This window comes from Nycticebus coucang, chromosome 24 (assembly GCF_027406575.1).
Source record: "Nycticebus coucang isolate mNycCou1 chromosome 24, mNycCou1.pri, whole genome shotgun sequence".
NCBI lineage: Eukaryota > Metazoa > Chordata > Mammalia > Primates > Lorisidae > Nycticebus > Nycticebus coucang.
In genome coordinates, this window is record NC_069803.1 from 15,131,951 (window position 1) to 15,151,031 (window position 19,081).

General features: G+C 39.5%; 1 protein-coding gene across 2 annotated transcripts in view; it reads left to right on the top strand.

Annotated features, from left to right (window-relative positions):
- TRMT9B (tRNA methyltransferase 9B (putative)) overlaps nt 1–15,913 on the top strand; it is a 54,392-nt gene extending 38,479 nt beyond the window's left edge. For both annotated transcript variants that reach the window (XM_053578352.1, XM_053578353.1), the window contains exons 3-5: nt 3,559–3,713; nt 8,238–8,411; nt 13,917–15,913. In XM_053578352.1, the coding sequence (XP_053434327.1) occupies nt 3,560–3,713; nt 8,238–8,411; nt 13,917–14,944 (1,356 nt within the window). In that variant the 5' untranslated portion in view covers nt 3,559 and the 3' untranslated portion in view covers nt 14,945–15,913. The remainder of the gene's footprint in view (nt 1–3,558; nt 3,714–8,237; nt 8,412–13,916) is intronic.
- The last annotated feature ends 3,168 nt before the right edge of the window (nt 15,914–19,081 follow it).

The window sequence follows — 19,081 nt, forward strand, 5'->3', positions numbered from 1 at the left end:
ATCAGATGACATGCCTTCACAGTGATAGATAGTAAATTTGCAATATACAGGAATATTGAGAGTTTATTTTTATCTATAGTTAGCCACAAAGCCCTCATGCAGGAGGAAGAAGCTATGTTAGGCTTTGAATATCAGGTAAGATTTTGGCAGGAGGAGGTGACAGGTGGTTGTTGCAGATGAGAAAAAAAAACAGCTCATTGGCTTCAGCAAAAAACTGAAGAAATGAGTATGCACCAGGGCCATGGGGAGAAAGTGAGTAATGCCTTGGGGTGAAGCTGAGAGTTTGAGTGACTATAGTTTTGATACATGCAACAGGAAATCTGGAGCCGGCCTAGCAGAGCAAAGCTTCATCTGTATTTACAGCTGCTCCCCATGGTTCACGTCACCAACTGGGCTGTCAGATCAGGGCGGCGTTAGGTTCAAATAGGAGCATGAATCCTACTGCGAGGGTTCAAAACTGCATATGGGAGGGATCTAGGTTGCACAGTTCTTATGAGAATCTAATCCTTCTCTGCTGTGGTCCGTGGAAAAATTATCGCCCATGAAACCAGTTCCTGGTGCTGAAAAGGCTGGGGACTGCTGCTTTCACAATTTCTGTTCCCACCTGTTTATCGAGATAAGTAATCTTCATATATCATCATAGTTGTCCTATTTGGATGCTGTTGCTGACATAATTCATCCTTATTTTCACTTTGAATTATTGGGCAGAGCTATTCAATGCCTAATAAGTCCACAAACCTAAGGTAGACAAAATGACTTTCTCTCATCCCACTGATGAGTCACTCACCCGCTCCCACAACTGAAATGACATCTTTCATGAGAGCAGATGAACTCCATTCTTCACTGGTTAGTGGATAACCCAGCATGGAGTTTCAAAAATGTCATATTGGACAGCCCCAACTCTACAAATCAATTTTCACAGTCAGCTTTGTATTTCATAGCATTTAAAGGTAACTAACTGTAAAATACCAGAAAAACAAAATTGATTCATATTGCTTACACACTGAAAAATAGCTATCTGTAAGGTTACTTGTTTATGGCAGAGGCCAGGTAATTTGACAAAGAACTTAGAGAAAGGTCTCCAAGGGGTGATGTTCAGACCTTACAAATGCTGAGCTTGAAATTGGAGCCACGCTTTAACTGCAAATTGGCAGGAACTGTCAGTCGCCACTTAACATTTGCAAGTTCAATAAAGTGAAATTTATGTGTTCCAGTGTTCTCTGAATTATAATGCCCAAATTGATTCCTTGAGGAGGAGGGAATCTAAATAGACTTAAATCTACTGGGATTTTGATAAAAGAAAAAGCACTGAATGTTTCAGTTTTTCTTCTCGCGTGGGAAGTTATAGCCATATGTTTACTTTGTAAATTCCAGTTGAAGGTGCAATATAAGCTGTTTCAGTTTGGGTGGAAGTTTGGTCAGACAGATTAGATTTTTACTCTGTTAGGAGTTTGCTAGGATTTTCTTTTTCTCTTTCTTTCTTTTTTTTTCCTGCAGGGCCTGTGGCAGGTCCATACTGACTAAAGACAACCTATTACATTTTAAGAGTAAATCCTGAATAGCTCTTTCTTGCAGTGGAAGGAATGGTGGCATTAGAATACCGTCCTTTGGTGATACGTGTAGTAACAAGTGTTTGAAGCGAGAATCATTAGTGGATGCTAAAACTTGTGGGTGAGCACATAAGAAACAGACTATTTCTTATAGTCTAGAAGTATCTCTCCACAAGGTATTTCTTAAATCCAAAAGAGGAGGAAGGTACTGTGCAGGGAGATGTCTTCAGAGACACCATCTTATCCAGGGGTTCCTAATTCCCAGGGAGGGGCTGGGGATGGGCGGAGAGGATCTTCTCTCTCGTCACATGGCCATCCGTAAACTTTTAGGGATAGAGTCCTTCGATCCCACACTCCCTTGGGTGAAAACAGCCACTCCTTATGCTAACCAAAGCTGGCACTGCCCTCTGTACTCAAGAGTCAGAGTCCATTCTGGTTATGTTTATCTGCTCATTTGTTAAAGGTTTGGTGTGTCCTAAGTGCTGGGGATTCAACATTAAATAAGATAAATTTTGTGCGGTTTTCAGTAGGGTTTGCGCTCCTGTAAGAATCAAACGCCTGCGCTGATCTAACAGGAGGCAAAGCCCAGGTGGTGATGTGAGCAGTGGGGAGTGGCTGTAAACACAGATGAAGCTTCGCTCGGTGGCCCCCCTCCCCACTGTGCAGCTTTACAGGCCATAGTACCAGTCTCCGGCGGACTTGGGGACCACAACCCCCTAGAGTCTTCCAGCCAGTGCAAGTGACAAATATCTAAACACAGTTACAGAACTTCGTGCTCTCATGCAGAGGTGTGCATGGGACACAGAGGGGGTACAGGGGCAGGGCTGAGGTGATAGGTACCAGTAGGGCCAAGTGGCCTCTTACATGATTAAAAATACCTTCATTTGGAAGGTAAAAGCTCCGATCTGAGCCCCTGGGCACTTCCCTGGGGAACCCCTCACTCATGTGCCAGGATAGAATAATTAAATAATTAAGCCCGAAACAGCTGGGACCTCCAGGAGCTGCTCTGGTGACCTTCTTATTCCTGTCTTATTGCCCTGTGCTGCATAGAGGCAGGCAGGGCTTCCTGGAGGAGGTGATGTCTGTGCCAAGAATGACTGTGAATTATCCAGGGAAAGCACAGAGTCTGTTCAGGCCCCTGATGACAGAGACTGTGTCAATGCTGAGAAACTGTGGCTCATTGAGTATTAGGAGACCAGTTGACACTGCGGCCACGTCACAAAGGGCCTTTTTCACCTTCCTAAGCCAGCTGAACTTGATCAAACACACCTTAAAATGCCTTTGAAGAAGTCTAAGATAAGAAGCAACACCATCAGACTTACATTCTAAAAAAAATAGTTATAATTGAAATTGGGAAAAGCATTGAATGGCCAGAAAAACTGGTTGCAGGCTGTTGAAATAATTCAGGCAAGAAAACACCTTTACTAAAATAAAAGCAGGCATGTTATAGAGAAATGGTTGAACTTTACCTGACAAAGGCAATCAGTATAACCTGGCTTATTGTACCCTCAATGAATCCCCAACAATAAAATAAATAAATAAATAAATAATAAAAAAAAATGTAGAATTAATAGGGTTTTCGTGAGCTACTGTCAGGTAGAATATCTAACGCTAAAATGAGCAGAATCTTAATGTATCTTAATCTTAATATATCTTAACATTTGGCAGATTCAAATGAGCAGATCTTATCCAAAGTGAACCATTTGGTAAGAACTGCGACTGTGCTTCCAAAATTAAGAAATGACTTTGTGTAACTTACAATGATTAGCTCATCCCCAAACCGGTTGTTTTCCTGAAAATGAGGTGAAAAACCAAGTGTCTGCTGGTCTTTTCGTGACTCTGATGAGGTTACAGTGGAGGTTTTGTTCTCTGCAGCTTGTTTGAAAATGTAAGAACAGCATAACTGTCACAGGTGTAGGTCCCCACGTTTAGGAAATCTGGGTCCTCTTTCATGTGTCTTGGGGACATGCGCTGACCTGTGTCCCCTGGGTGGGTCCTGTTTCCCCAGGATGGAGCATGAAGCCGCCCAGCTGGAGAAGCAGCACGTCCACCACGTGTATGAGAGCACCGCTCCCTACTTCAGTGACCTGCAGAGCAAAGCCTGGCCTCGAGTCCGCCAGTTCCTCCAGGGACAGAAGCCAGGCAGCCTCGTCGCTGACATAGGTAAGCCAGTGGTGTGCCGCATGGCGTGAGATATGTTCCACCCTGCTTTCCTTTCCAGATTCATTTTTTATTTGTGTTCTAACAAGAAACCTGAAATTGTGTCCTGGGCCTGTTTGAAACCTGGCATATTGACTGTATAGCAGAATACATGGAGTCAAGTTAGCAACTTCGTCTTGCCGGAGAATGGCAAGACCCTTTGAAAGGCTTCAAAGCTTCAGTTAGATGAGGGGGAATAAGTTCAAAAGAAAACATTTTTAAGAAAATAAAAATACCACCAATCCAAAAGAAAAATAGTAGAAGGATCCATGAACAAATAGTTCAAAAAAAGGAGCAGAATACAGATTGCATAAAAATATTTTGATAGGTAATCTACTCACATGGTTCAGTACCAAAGGAACAAAAAGATGGACACTGCACAATGTCCTGTCTTCTCGGTCCCCTGGCACCAAGCAACCCACGCTGGAGGCAACTGGTGCTCTAAGCTTCTCGTGTGATCTTCCTGAGATACCTGATATAAATACAAGCATATTTGTGACTATGGTTGTGCCTATGGGTGGATTCCCCTTTTTCCATTCCACAAATGGTTTTATGCTTTAAAAACAATTACATACTTAGCTTTTGTTACTTTTAATATATTGTGAAGATCATTCAGTATTTGTGTTTATACAGATGCTTAGTATTAATCTTAGTTTTATATCCTAATCTTGCCATATTAACAGGGAATGTAAGGTCAGACAGTTAAACTCCTGAACTTAAAAAAGTGCTACCTACTCCATTGCAGAGTACCACCATGTCACTTTCAAAGTACTCCCTTTGACCATCTGACGATCATAGTAATACTTATCAATGAGGTATGTAGTACTTTTTCTGGGATAAGTTTGCAAACTTAATTGTCTGACCTGCTGTATGCTATTTGTTGCATTTTGCTACTTCAAATTATATTCTTTAAATACCCCTGTGCAAACCAACAATTACATCTGTAGTAAACATCTTTTTGCCTATTTGCGTCTTTTGAATTTTGTACATTTACATTTTTTATTATTCAATAAATGAATAGTCAATGTTTTGATTATGAGATGAAAGATGTGTTTTTAAATGAAATTGAAATCAAAGAAGAAATAAATGAAAAGGGAATAAAAAGGTCCAAAGGAGCTAAAAGAAAAGACAGTGTGATGACACCATTATCTCCAAAAGGAAAGTTTTTTTATTCCTAGGTTTTCTACTTAGCTAAAATCATCTACTGTTTGTTAGGCAGGTTCATCTGATTGGCTATTAGATTAGAAATTTATAATTAGTTACTATAAAACATTACGTAAGTGAAAAAAAAAATCCAGAGGTAATCAAGTTTCAGCTGCCTAGATAGGTTTTCTTTGGGTCAATTTCACTATTTTAGTGGTGAAACTTTTAGTTAACTAAAATTTTGTTAACCATATAACTCCATGCCCCAGTTAAGCTGATTTGCTGTATAGTGATAAAGGATCTTGGATGAAGTAAGAACTCCAGTGATTTGAAGACAGCAGAAATGACAAAGTACTCTCAGGAAATGCTGTGATCTGTGCACTTACGGCATGACTTTTTGCTAAAATGGTTTTAGTCAACTACAGTCCTTTAGATGGGACAATAGAGGCAATTCTGTGGTTTGATATCTTTGCTTGGATCAGTTTAGAAAGTAGAGGAAAGACCAGAGCTGAATTCTTTTTGAGCAAGATTCCCTTTTTACCTGACATCACAGACAATTCTCTTAACCATACGAAACATTTCAGATTTGTGAACATACTAAAAATTTACTTTTCAAAATTAAGGTTCCCCTTATCCTCTTAGTATTCAGTGTATCTATTCTCGTCCCTGTGGTCAGAGTTAATTGGCTAAATCATTCTCTACCATTCCTCCACTGAGGCAATAAAAATGTAGAAGGCGTGGCACCATGCCTGGACAATAAAACGTACTGTTCATTTCTGGCCTCAAGAAGTAGATATAAAATGAGAAAAATATTCTTCTTAATTTCTCATAGGAAAAGAGAATTCTCTTTCCAATAAGGTTTTATCAAAGAACTTCTCATTTTAAAAAATGTTGCTGCTTCTGCAAACTTCAGAAAGAACATTCAGATTAATTTAGATACTTTTGAGCGAGTACTTGCCCATCATGGACCAAACATCGTGCTGAACTGAGGCAATTGTGTGTTTTCTTCTTTTAGTCATAGTGTGGAGCAGCATACGAAATCAAGGGACATGTCAGGGCTCACTTGTTCTCTCTTTGCAGCACTGTGCAAGTGATCACTTAATGCGCTTTTGTATAGGAGCAGCTGTTGTGTATTGAAGCTTGTTATAGTGTTGATAATATTCTGATTTCCATTTCAGGTAATGGGCAGACTAGACTTGTCAATATTCTTGGTTTCCTTCTTAGGATAAAATCTTCTCCTGGCGTCTCAGCGTTTGCATTTAGAAAATGGATCATTGCATCATATTTGAGAGTTCCATTACCGCCCTTAAAAATGAATGTCATTAGAAATGACTATAGAATAAAACGAGTAGGCTTCAGGAACTGTTTAAACTTGAAAAGACCTCAGTTTCCTCTTTATTACCAAGTGCCCTTTGAACACTTCCTCTTTAGCTCAAATGGTCAATGAATCTTTTTTTATTAGTACCTTCAAAGTAATTTTCCCTTTCATCTCTCCTAATGTACCCCTTTCAACCAATAAAAAAGCACACATATTTCCAAGGTTATATTTCTTGGGATGATCATCTTTGAAAAATTTAGAAGATTTCAGTTTTAAAATACTTTGTGAACTGTATTTCCCCATGGCTGCTCTCAAAGAATGGATACTTTTTCCTCACAAGCATTATTAGGAACAGTGGTTATGAGATCAGAAATGTGTCTCAGGCTCCAATCATTTATATTGAAATAATAACATTGGCAATCTTATTTTTTATTCATAGTCTCTCCACAGTCTCAGCTGGCATCAATGAACTTTAATTTTGCTTTTATTGTCTATAATTGTGCTATAATTGCTATAATATTATTTGCTATAATTGTGAATAGCACGTATTAAGGAAGATTTAAGGGTGTCCTATATTTCAGAAGTAGAAAACTAATCATGTTTGAATAGTGGTAGGTTTTTTCTTTTTTTTTTTTTTTTTTTTGGCCGGGGCTGGGTTTGAACCCGCCACCTCCGGCATATGGGACCGGCGCCCTACTCCTTGAGCCACAGGTGCCGCCCAGTGGTAGGTTTTTTAATGCAGAAAAATCAATAAGGAATGTCAATAGGTACGCACCTAATTACTTTTAAAAATATTTCTGGAAAGCAATTAGATTATATGTCGATAATAGAATATCATACTACATACTTGATGATAGAAAACTTTGTTTCAAGATAGATTTATTCATTCATGTTATTATTTTGTTCTTCATAATATCAGTACGATCTGAATGATTTACGTCTGTGGGGCTGGGAAAATCCCGAATCGTTTGGGTCTCTGCCACCGGAAAGTAAATGCCAAAAATTGTCCATTCAGAGACATATTTAAGAGAAAAATAGTTCTTTGTTCCAGTCGTGAGCTGCGTTTAGAGAGATCATTTCGAACCTAGCACTGACAACAGACTAGATAAACTCATGTTGAAAGTTATTTTTTCATTCAACTTCAAATTTAAAAAAAAATTGAAAAGCATGTTTTCTTCTATAAATTATTTTTATAACCATTGAAAATTTGTTGACCGTAGTTTGTTTTACACAGTCGGCAGGTGTTAAGAGTCTTTGGAAAGACACAGGAGCATAAATGCCCTAACTTACATCTCTATATACATAAGGAAATAGGTGCGTGAAGGTGAAGTGATTGCACAGTGTCCCAGGGATGCAGAGCTATGCAGTCAGACAGTGAAGTTTGTGAACTCGTTCTAGAAAAACTGCTACATACCTCCTTGCTGAATATCACTACAGTCACCTTGGAAGAACTCCCCTTGGGAAGCTATGTACCAATGCCAGAGCCTAGTCCACGCTTTAAAGCTCTTTTTCTAGACTAAGTTCACAAACTTAATTGTCAAGCCTCATTATGATGACAGCTCTTATGGCCATTTCCAGAAAAAGAGTTCCCAAATTGCTTTGAGGGGTGGCCTAGGCATTGGTGTCAGAGCACAGCTTCTGAAAGGGAGTACTTTGAAGGTGACGGTACTGATACTATCCATGAAATAGGCAGCACTTTTTCTAGGCTGAGTTTGTGAACTTGATTGTCTGATCTCGTATAATTCCCTGCCATGGGCCAGCTAACATGTTGTGGTTGTGCTGGTATACTAATCCCCATGGGGACATTAAATATTCCTTTTCCTGCTTCTGTTCCATAGAAACACTCTCTAAAGTACTCAATTTCTCTGTTCCCCTTTGGGGAATACCTTCCCCCATGTTGTATTCTGTCTTGATTAGTCAACATAAAGTGATTTCTATTCCTTGTTATAAGATAAACAGCTTATTCTCCCAATGTCCTTGAAGGGCTCCATGAAGGGTACCATGTAACACAGGTTTTTGTCTTACAGGTTGTGGGACTGGAAAGTATCTTAAAGTGAACAGCCAGGTGCATACCCTGGGCTGTGACTACTGTGAGCCACTGGTAGATATTGCCCGGGAGAGAGGATGTGAAGTCATGGTATGTGACAACCTTAATCTCCCTTTTAGGGATCAGGGCTTCGATGCCATCATCTCCATAGGAGGTAAGGCAGCTGGATCACGCATTCACCCTTCCCATGAAAATAATTTACATAGTTGAGTCCACTCCTGTGACTCAGCATCTGTTCTGTGTACAAAGGTTTATGTGATTCATTCTATCTCATTTTAAAGAATATTTCAACTACTGAAGTAATTTGGCTAATCTCGAATGGCTCTTACGGTACATCTGATTGTTTCAACTATGTAAACCTTCAAATTCAAAGTGTTATTGAATTCTTTTCAATGATTCCCTTCCATTTTTCTTACATATTAGTAAGAAAGCATGAAAGGAATCTTACTCATGGAAAACAGTGCTTCATTGCATTAAAATGAAGACAGATTCTTCCAAAGCTAAGTAGACTTTTTAGATTCATATTACCTTTTTCAGGCCAAAATAGTGCCCTTTATTAATAGAGAATTCTAGGACAAACACGCCGACTGACACCTGGACCAATCTGCCACTCAGTGGTACTCCAGATCCTGGAGAAGATGGGTCCCACCTGGTCCCAGATTGCATTGTTTTTATAATGTCGTTCTGCTTTCTCACTGCCAGAGATTGTGCATGATCCTAGGGAATGTGATCCTCATATTCTTCCAACAAGTATGCCCAGAAAACACACGTGCCAAAAAAAAAAAAAAGGAAAAAAATCCATTTCTGAAATAGACACCAGTAAGGCTCATTTTACTCAATGCATGTATTCCTGACACCTGGTATGTTAGCTCTATTTAAATATGTTAGGAAACTTGATATTTAAGGGAATCTTATGACAAGTTCTTTTGCAGAGAAGGAATCTTTTGCAAAGCAAATTACTTGCATTGATACACTTAAAAAAAAATAACGGATCTATTTGAATATAACAAGCTTTGTCGAAGCAAGTTGATCTCACAGAAAACTGACTGCTATTCATGACAAAAAACCAGAATGAGACTGTTTGTCTTCTCCTGAAATAGATGAGAGATCAATTTATTCAACATTAGATGGGGATTGTATCTTTGCACAGTGACGGGACGCAGGCCTGGATGCCATAACCTTGGAAGTAGTTAAAATTGGCAAGAGATAGTTGCCATGGAAACCTCTTCTATGAAATTAGTTGAAACTACTAGGTCCATTTTGGTTGTCAGTATTAAGAGGACTGTCTTAGTATGCTTGGGCTGCTGTAGCAAAATATCATAGACTAGTTGCCTTAAATGAGACATTGTATTTCTCACAGTTCTGGCAAATGGATGTCTGAAATCATGGTACCAGCAGGGTCAGGTTCTGGTAGGAGCCCACTTCCTGGCTTGCAGATGTCTGACTTCTTGCTGTGTCTTCACATGAACAGGGTTGGCAAGGGATGGGGGCAGGAGGGGGAGAGAGAGAGGGAGAGAGCAAACTTTCTCCTCTCTTCTTGTAAGGCCACTAATTCCACTATGGAGGCCCCATCCTTATGACCTCATCTAAACCTTCCAAAGGCCCCACCTCCTCCCCACCTCCCTAACCCCTCCACCTAACTCGGGGGTTAGGGCTTTGATTCCTGAATCTCGAGGAAATACAAACATCCATTCCATTAACAGGGAGAGTTTCTCAGTTGAACTAAGCAACAGGATAGAATGCTTTGAATCTTTGGTAGAAAAAAGGTTTTGGTTTGGGTATTCCACCCAAAGAACTAGAGATTAGAGAGAGGTCAGAGAAGTGTGTATACCTTTTGCTTTTCTTTTGTTTATATTAGTATCAGGGCTCACCTACATCCAGACCATGCCACTGAGCCACTGTTGGGAGGAGGGGATGTAGACCAGTTTTCCTGCCTTTGGAAATGCTCCCTGTGTACCTGGTTAAATCCTGATTTTGGTTCACATCCCATTAGTTAGTCTCAGAGAAAATGGAACACACCTGATGATTACCATTTTCTAGTTAAAAATGCTTCCTTAAGGGGAAAAACAGCATGTGTTTTTATGATCTATAGCAATGAATTAATATGACATGTATTAAGAGAAATTTCAATATCCTCTCTAATGTTCATACATATTTACTTCCCTATTAAAATTTTATATGTTGGCACTTCTCGCTTTTCTTTATAAGAAGAAATACAAGAAATACTTTATTATTATTTTTTTTTTGCTTGTCCATGTCTCTTAATAATAATGTATGAGGTAAGCATCACCCTTGTTACACATTTAGTATGCTTTACGGACAGATCAGTAAAGAATGCCCTTTCTGCTTGCCCTTAGAATAATCTGACAAAAATTCTAGGAAAATTTGGCAGCATATTTAAATAGTGTCAATCAATAATATGCTTTATGCCGATGGTTCTCAACGGGGGCTTAGTTGCTCCTTCTTCTTTGCCCCAGGGGACACTTGGCAATGTCTGGGATATTTTTAACTGTCACAACTGGGTGTGTGCATGTGTGCTAATGTCATCTCATGGGTGGCCTCTCACAGTAAAGAATTATCTAGCCCAAAATGTCAATAAAACTGATGTAGAAAGACTCCGCTGTCTGCTACATCTGTAACTTCTGAGTGTTTAAGAGAGAAGACGCATACAGACTTGAAAAGTTAAAAAACAGCATAATATCGAGATATAACAAGACTTTAAAAGTGATCTTGCACAACTTAACCATCTGATTCTGGCATCTGATAATTGAATTCAACTTACCTATTATTATCTGGGCTTTCAGCAGGAAAATGTTTTTCCTTTAAGTTGTGATTATGATTTTTAAACAAATGGAAACATTTTTTAATCTTTTAAAAATTCAGCCTAGTGTCTGGATGTTGATATTTCTGGATGTTGGATGTAAATATATCCTTACATCTCAGTGTATTTCATTTGCAATGTTTCTTAATAGGACATAGATGTAATGTATGTCTCATATCTTTTACATATCATGAAAAAATCCTCATTTGTTAACCTTTTTATTTTACTTAAAAATATTTGGCTTGAAGGTAGTTACTTATTACATGTTAAATATAAATTTGAAACATAATGTAGAAGATCCTGATATTTCCTGGGTGAAAACATGGTATTGCTAGTGATCAGAAATAAATTATCACTTATTCATTAATGAGTGAGTAGATATAAAGACTTTCTGTCTTACAAGATCAAAGCTTCTTTTGAAGCCCAATAGAATTCTGAGATGTTGAAGATTTATGAGTCTGCTGAAAGAGGTTATTGTATTAAAACAGTCCCATTGTAATATTTCTCTTATGACCTCCCAAAAGAAATATAGTCAATTATCATGGTTCACAGATATAATGGTCTGTAACATCTCTGGGAGTACTGAGTTAGCGAATTCAGCGGAGTACAAGATTCTAGGAGGAATATAGGATTGCGTTTCTGTGACCCTCTGGTCACACTATTTTTATCAACTGTTCAACATATAACTTTTGTGTGTGTTTCTGTTTAAAGACACTGTAACTCATGCCTGAATGAAGCTCATCTAACTCATGTGTTTTCAAAAGTGCTGCACGACACATCAGCGCTATGCCCGGAGGCCATTTTAAATAGTTAAATCACCCACAAAAAGCATAAAAATACAAAAAACAGTGGCACAAAAGAGACCACAAAAAATGCTCATTTGTAGTCTTAGGGTTGAAATAAGAAAGGACAGCATTGCTTTGTCCCTCTCCCGCTGGGAACACGTACAGTGAAAAGGCCACATGGCCACTCTGCGTGTCCTGCGGGATGACCACAAGAGCCTGGGAGTACTGACTTGGGGCATTACCAAGAAAACTTAGCAGTGAGCATATTTGCAAATACTGGAACCCATGAGGATGGACTGTCAGAAAATGCAACCGTTGACCATCTAGGAGAATTACATGAAAGTTTGGGGAGATCTGTATTAATGGCCCTGAGTAGTGACAGATAAATATGAACATTAGCCTCAGGGTCAATCTTTCTCACTCAGTTTCTGTGCCTCCTTAGCCCAGGGACCAAGACACTGCTTCTAGAAAGGTATGCTCTGAAATGAACCATTTTGAAGGACTTTCTTTGGGGTGGGAGTCAGGGAGCAGCCCGAGGTCAGCTGAGTGACTGGTCAGAGATGACAAAGTAAATTCCTGGTAGATGTAGCAGAAGGAAATGCACTGGCGTCTTATTCACACACACTTCACCCTCACACCTCTGGCATGGTAAGGATGCCCAGGTGGCTAGGAGTCCAAACTTGATGGCTAACTGTGCTTGGGGAATGATCTTTCTTTGGCAGTTTTATCTGGGAGACAATCTCGTTTTAGACATTTAATATGTCTCAGTGGCAGGTTAACTGCAAAGAGTTTTTTGAAATCACTGTTAACAGCTGAATTATGGTGGTGATTCCAGCAAGAATATCAGCCTTGAACTCTGCCTTCACTACTCATACGAGAGGAGTCTCTCCAACTTTCACTGGGGCTCGTTTCCTCCCTGAGATGATGTGGGACTCTTGGTTAGAGAAATAATTCGATGTTTTCTCTTGACACGGTGCTGTAATTAAACTCCCCCAGGAACTAGACAACTTCCTCCATCCCTCCCTTCCTTCCTTTTCTTAGACAGAATCTCACTATGTCACCCTTGGTAGAGTGCAGTGGCATCACAGCTCACAGCAACCTCAAACTCTTGGGCTTAAGCGATTCTCTAACCTCAGCCTCCCAAGTAGCTAGGACTATAGGCACTGCCACTATGCCTGGCTAATTTTTGTTGCAGTTGTCATTGTTGTTTAGCTGGCTTGGCTGGGATCGAACTCACCACCCTCTGTGTATGTGGCTGGCACCGTAACCACTGTTCTACAGGCACCAAGCTAGCACTTTCTTTGTATTGTTGGATAAAAATGTGCTTAATAACACACTTACAATGAGATAATTGCTTGAATCTCATGATGACTTTGTAGGGATTGGAAAAAAAAAAAATGACGGACCTATACATTGACTTTTAAAAAATAGACGCAACTATTTTAAATCATATTAACATTTTCCAAAATTTTTAGCAATTGTGGACTGGTGCTGGCCTGGTTGATCTTTGCATTATCTAGACAGAACATGATCTTTACCATTTTTCTTCACTACCTGATTTGTTAATTTTATTAACACGGATTAGTGGCTTTAATCCTTCATGGCTTTAGAAGTGCCAATTATTTATTAAAGCAATGAATCATTTCATAGAATTCTACCAGGGAACATTTAGTACTGCTTTCAGATTTTAGTAATTCACACTGGCCGTTCTTCTGGTTAACAAGATTCATAGGATTTTGGAACTGAAAGAAACTGCATGGATTTATGTATTTTGGGCTTATGATCATGGATGACGAAACTTAAAAGTCTATAGAACTTAAATAACTTATCTAATAATAAATAGAGGCGCCAAAGGCAAAGATAGCAAAGGCCTGGTTTTACAGACCTAAAACCTAAAACCAGGCCTTTGCTATTCCATCATCCCCCTGGCACGGAAGAAATAAGGTTTAATATATGTCAAAATTTCATCATTGGTATATGGGAAACACTGATCTATAAATGTATGTGTTTATGTGTATGTGTACACGCTGAGATCTGATTTCTTCTTTTTCAGTCATACATCATTTTTCTACAAAACAAAGAAGAATCAGAGCAATCAAAGAAATGGCCAGAGTGTTAGTTCCCGGAGGCCAGCTGATGATTTACGTCTGGGCCATGGAACAAAAGAACCGTCGCTTTGAGAAGCAGGATGTGCTTGTGCCATGGAACAGAGCCTTCTGTTCCCCGCCCTTCTCAGAATCCAGCCTGTCTGGGAGGAAGCAACAGTGTGGACAGCCAGAGAGAAGCCATCCCTATCACCCTCCTTGTTCTGAGTGCAGCTGCTCTGTTTGTTTTAAAGAGCGATGTGATTCAAAACGGTCCCACAGCGTGGACTATGGACCCATCATGGCTAGAACCTGTTTTGCAAATATGTCTAAGGGAGGTGAGGAAGAATACGGATTCTATCGCACGTTAGGAAAATCTTTTCGCTCCTGGTTTTTCTCAAGATCTTTGGATGAATCAACTCTGAGGAAGCAAATGGAAAGAGTGAGACCCTTGAGAAACACAGACATGTGGGCCAATCGCACCATCACCATCCAGCCTTCCCGCCACTCCAGTGTAGACTTTGATCACCAAGAAGCATTTTCAAGGGAGGAGCAAAACTTGGATGAGGACGTGTTTGTGGAATCTTCTCGAAAACATTCAGAGTGGCTGAGAGCACCGGGCCCGTGGGAGCATTTAGATGGAGACCTTCTAGGAGAAATTCGGAAAAATGGAGGGAGGACTGTTCTGGATGGCAGTAATTCCAGTGAGAATGGCGGACATCCAGATAATGTGGAAGGCAAGAACCCTTCTGCTAGTAGAATACTGAGGCTTTCTGCAGTTGCTTGCACAGACTCCAACCCAGATGGCCTGATGTCTGTTGAACAACAGGCTGATATTTGGGGTTCCAAAGCCCTTATGCGTTACTACCATGTGTTTCGAGAGGGCGAGCTCTGTGGTTTGCTTAAGGAGAATGTGTCAGAGCTTCATATTCTGAGTTCTGGGAATGATCACGGGAACTGGTGCATCATTGCAGAAAAAAAGGAAAATTGTGATTGATTGAACAGCTCCTCCCAAAAGACAGGCTGCATTCTTTTCACTAAGTTTGATGTAGTTACCCGAAATTGCACTCTATTTTGTTATAGTTTAATCCATTTATTTTGAGGAGAGACCATAGATTAATGGGTCATCTTTTTTTAATTTTTTAGTAAGCACAGTGCCTGGCACTGAAAACAGTTGACAAAGGGTATCTGTGCTTAAATGTTAATGTAAAAGATCTGAAGAAGCAATAGAAAATATACTGAAGTAGTGTTTAAATTTTTTTTTTTTTTACCCCCTGCAAGGTGAAATTCTTATAAGGATATATATCTGTTGTTTTTCAGTATTATATACTGAATTTTAAAAGATTCTTCTGTTAAACACACCTTTAAAACAGTATTTTTATAAAATAAGGGGGGTCATTTCTGATTCTCAGGTTATAATTTAGATCTGTGTGCAAGATAACAAGTATGGCACAGATGTGGGTCACTATGAAAGTTTTGAGACAGACTGTGTTATGGTCCATTATTTCACTTCCAAGAAACACAGTCAACAGCGTCCTTTCTGATTCACCCATGCAAGTTTCAACTTGCTTAGCTTGTCACTGTTGCTGGAAGGGCTTCCTTTGTTTTCTGTCCATGCAGATTTTATGTTTCTTGATTGTCGCGTATCTCAAAACTTGCTAATGACCCACATCATATATAGAGAACCGTGTGATGAGTCATTTTGTTGCCAAGATCTTGCTTCTACTTAAAGCCTTTCAGAAAAGTGAGTGCAGCAGACAGAACCAAGAAGAGTTATAAGGACTTTTCTAAATTATAAGCAAACTTGCTTCAAGATAAGTTGAAATACAGTAATAAGGTTTTCAATGTTGCTCAGGTTTTTAAAGGCACTGTTAGCTTGTAGGAAATGGAATATATGGATACCAGCAGTTGTAAGTACTCAACCGGTGTTTTTCCAACCTTATTTACAGCATGAATATCCTGTTAGGAAAAGATCAAGATTGATTAATGAGTTTTCTTTCTTTTTTTTTTTTTTTGACTAAAGAGTTTTCATCAAGAATGATGCCTTTCTCACGAATCTCTTTGAAACGCCGTTCTATTTTTTTGCTCCGAGGACAACTAAATGAAGGTGCAGGATATTTAGCTTGGGTAGAAGCATAATATAAGTATGATTTGTGTTGAAATTTAACAAATAATATCTAGGCATTTATTTTATTGAAGGCTGCCACATTTTATTTGTTATGTTAGGAATTATAGACAGAATTGACTTCTATTAATTAAAGGTTGAATTTCCCCAAATAGAGAAATTAGTATCTTCATCTATTTGAATTTAACCACAGGTCTATTTCAGTCTGTGTCATGGATCCCGAGACATAAAATTAAATTACGACAGGACTAGTCACCTAAGAGAAGCAGAAATAAGTTGACCCAGAAAGGAATATGGACTCAGGTAGCTCCTTAATGATTAGAAATTTGACATTTGATTAAAGTCTTTTAATTTTATGTGCTACTATAATCCCAGATAGAGATTCAAATCTTGTTTATTTGTCCACTAAAACTAAACTAAAATAGCAATGAATTTCACTTGTTCTTGGGGATTTTTTTCCTTTGATGTTTGTGCTATAACTTAAAACAACAACGCTACTTTTGAAGAAACGTACAGGATTATTTTTAAAGTGTTATTGATGTTTATTTATAACTCTTTTGGCTTCAAAATAAGATTGTGTCATCACCACATTAATGTCTGGTGGAAATGACAGCTATTCGTACCGTTGTGCACATTTTGCATTAGAGGAACAATGGAAATGGCGTAGAAGGGGAGGGTCACAATTAAAAATTAATTTAGTGCCTTCCATCTCCTACATTACGACATTAAACCGCGAGCATAAGTGATTTTCTTGGTAGGAAGAGAACGTTCTCAGATCAAAAGATGTCCAACAACCCTTACAAAAAGCCTTTAATGACCTTTTTTTATTATGAAAGGACTTTTCTTCTCTCTGAAGCCTGTCATGCGACTCTTCAATCCTGAAGCCATCTCTTAAGTGTAGCACATAAGAGGTCGTTACACAGTGTCGTTCAGTTTATTAGACAGTCCCAGAACAGTTTTGAGCCAACCTATGTGGGCAACCTTCTATTCACATGCACACCACTTTGTATAAAAGGGTTCTCCAGAACAGTCCTTGGGAGAGAATTGGTTTTATATAATCTTGACAGGGCTACAGTTAGAACACCACTAATAGTAGCCGTCTTCTGCTCTTCACATGCTGAACCCAAGAGTCTATGCATCCAGATACTACTTTGTATAAAGATGTTTAACTTGGCAGCCGGTAACCTCTCTTTGGGATATTCAGGTAAAAGGCACTATTTAACTTCTGCCTGTGGATAAAAAAAAAAAAAGCCATTGAAGCCAAAACTAATGGAAGTTTGATTATTGAAAAAGCTTGTTCATACTTAGGGTTGTGCTTAAATGGAAATATGAGTCATAAATGAATACAGATGCAGACAGTTTACTGTGAACTAATCAAGCCTTAATTGCTTGACCATAGACTGTAGGAAGTAAAATAAGTAGCAAACTGACTTCATTATTGAGAATATATCAGTGTCTATTCCTTCTTTACTTACTGGCATCAGCAGAGTCCCACTATGTGGAGGAGAGAGTTTGGGGGACTATCAGAGAGTCCTTCAAAACCTTTGGTAGCATCTCCATCTTCACCAGCCTATTTTGGGAACTCCATGTTCGTAGTCAAATGATTGGGGGAGAAGGTGCATGAACATGGACAAAAGATGCCATCAAAATAATGTCACAGTGGGAACCGTGCAGGTGGCCTATTTATTATTTTTTGGCCGGGCGTGGTGGCTCACACCTGTAATCCTAGCACTCTGGGAGGCCAAGGCGAGTGGACTGCCTGAGCTCAGGAGTTCGGGCCCAGCTTGAGCAAGCGTGAGACCACATCTCTACTAAAAATAGAAATACTAACTGAGCATTGTGGTGGCACCTGCAGTCCCAGCTAGTAGGGAGGCTGAGGCAGGAGGATCTCTTGAGGCCACGAGTTTGAGGTTGCCGTGAGCTATAATGCATGGCCCTCCATACAGGGTGACAGAATAAGACTCTGTCTCAAAATAAAAGGGTATTTTTTTTCAGTTGCCAGTATAGTGATGAAATCCCACCAGTATGTTGCAATAACTAACAAACTACACTAATATCTTGGTATATCTCATTGGTTGATCGTCCTTCCTCCTCACACATCCTTATGCAGAATAGTTTTAATTCTTGTTTCTGGTTTGCAATTCTGTTTCCTTCTAAATTCTTTGACCGGCCAAGAATTCCTCTGGCTTTTAACTGACTATTAATTGAATGGGCAAAAATTCGGATGTGAGCCAGAGAGAAAATGATCCAAATATAAATCAGCTAGGAACGTTAGTGCACTTGTACATTGATGGCTGCAGAGAGAATAAGCACTGGTGAAATTTTTGATATAAATAAAGACATATGGGTTTAGGGAACAGAAAGTTTTAACTCAGTAGTTGAACTTGGTGGGGGAGGGTACTTCCTAAAAATGGGCTGTGAGCACCCAGTTTGGGGGGAAGGAGTAAATTGGGACCAAGCAAGCAGTTCTAGCCAAGCAGCTGCAGTCCTGGAAGGACAAATAGGGCCGGCCTTGACTTTCCTTTCCTATACATAGAAAATCTGAAAGGCCAGGTGCGGGGGCTTCCGCCTACAATCCTAGACTTCTGGGAGGCAGAGGTGGGAAGCTCTCTTGAACTCAACAGCTTGAGACTAGCCTGAGCAAGAGCAAGTCCCCCATCTCTATTAAAAATAGAAAAATTAGCCAGGTGTGGTGGGTGCCTATAGTCCCAGCTACTCAGGAGGCTGAGGCAGGAGGATCACTTGAGCCCAGGAGTTCGAGGTTGCTGGGAGCTAGGCTGAGGCTGCAACACTCTAGCCTAGGCAAGAGTGAGAAACGCTGTTTAAAAAAAAAAGGAAGGAAGGAAATGCGAGAGAGAAAATTTGACATACTAATGACAATAGCCATGAACTTTTCTTAATACCCAGAATTTACTATTTTATTTGTAATCCTCACCACAGTCCTCTTAGATAAGTAAACTTATTGTTCCCATCTTGCAGATGAGGAAAACTGAGGCAAAAAATTAAATA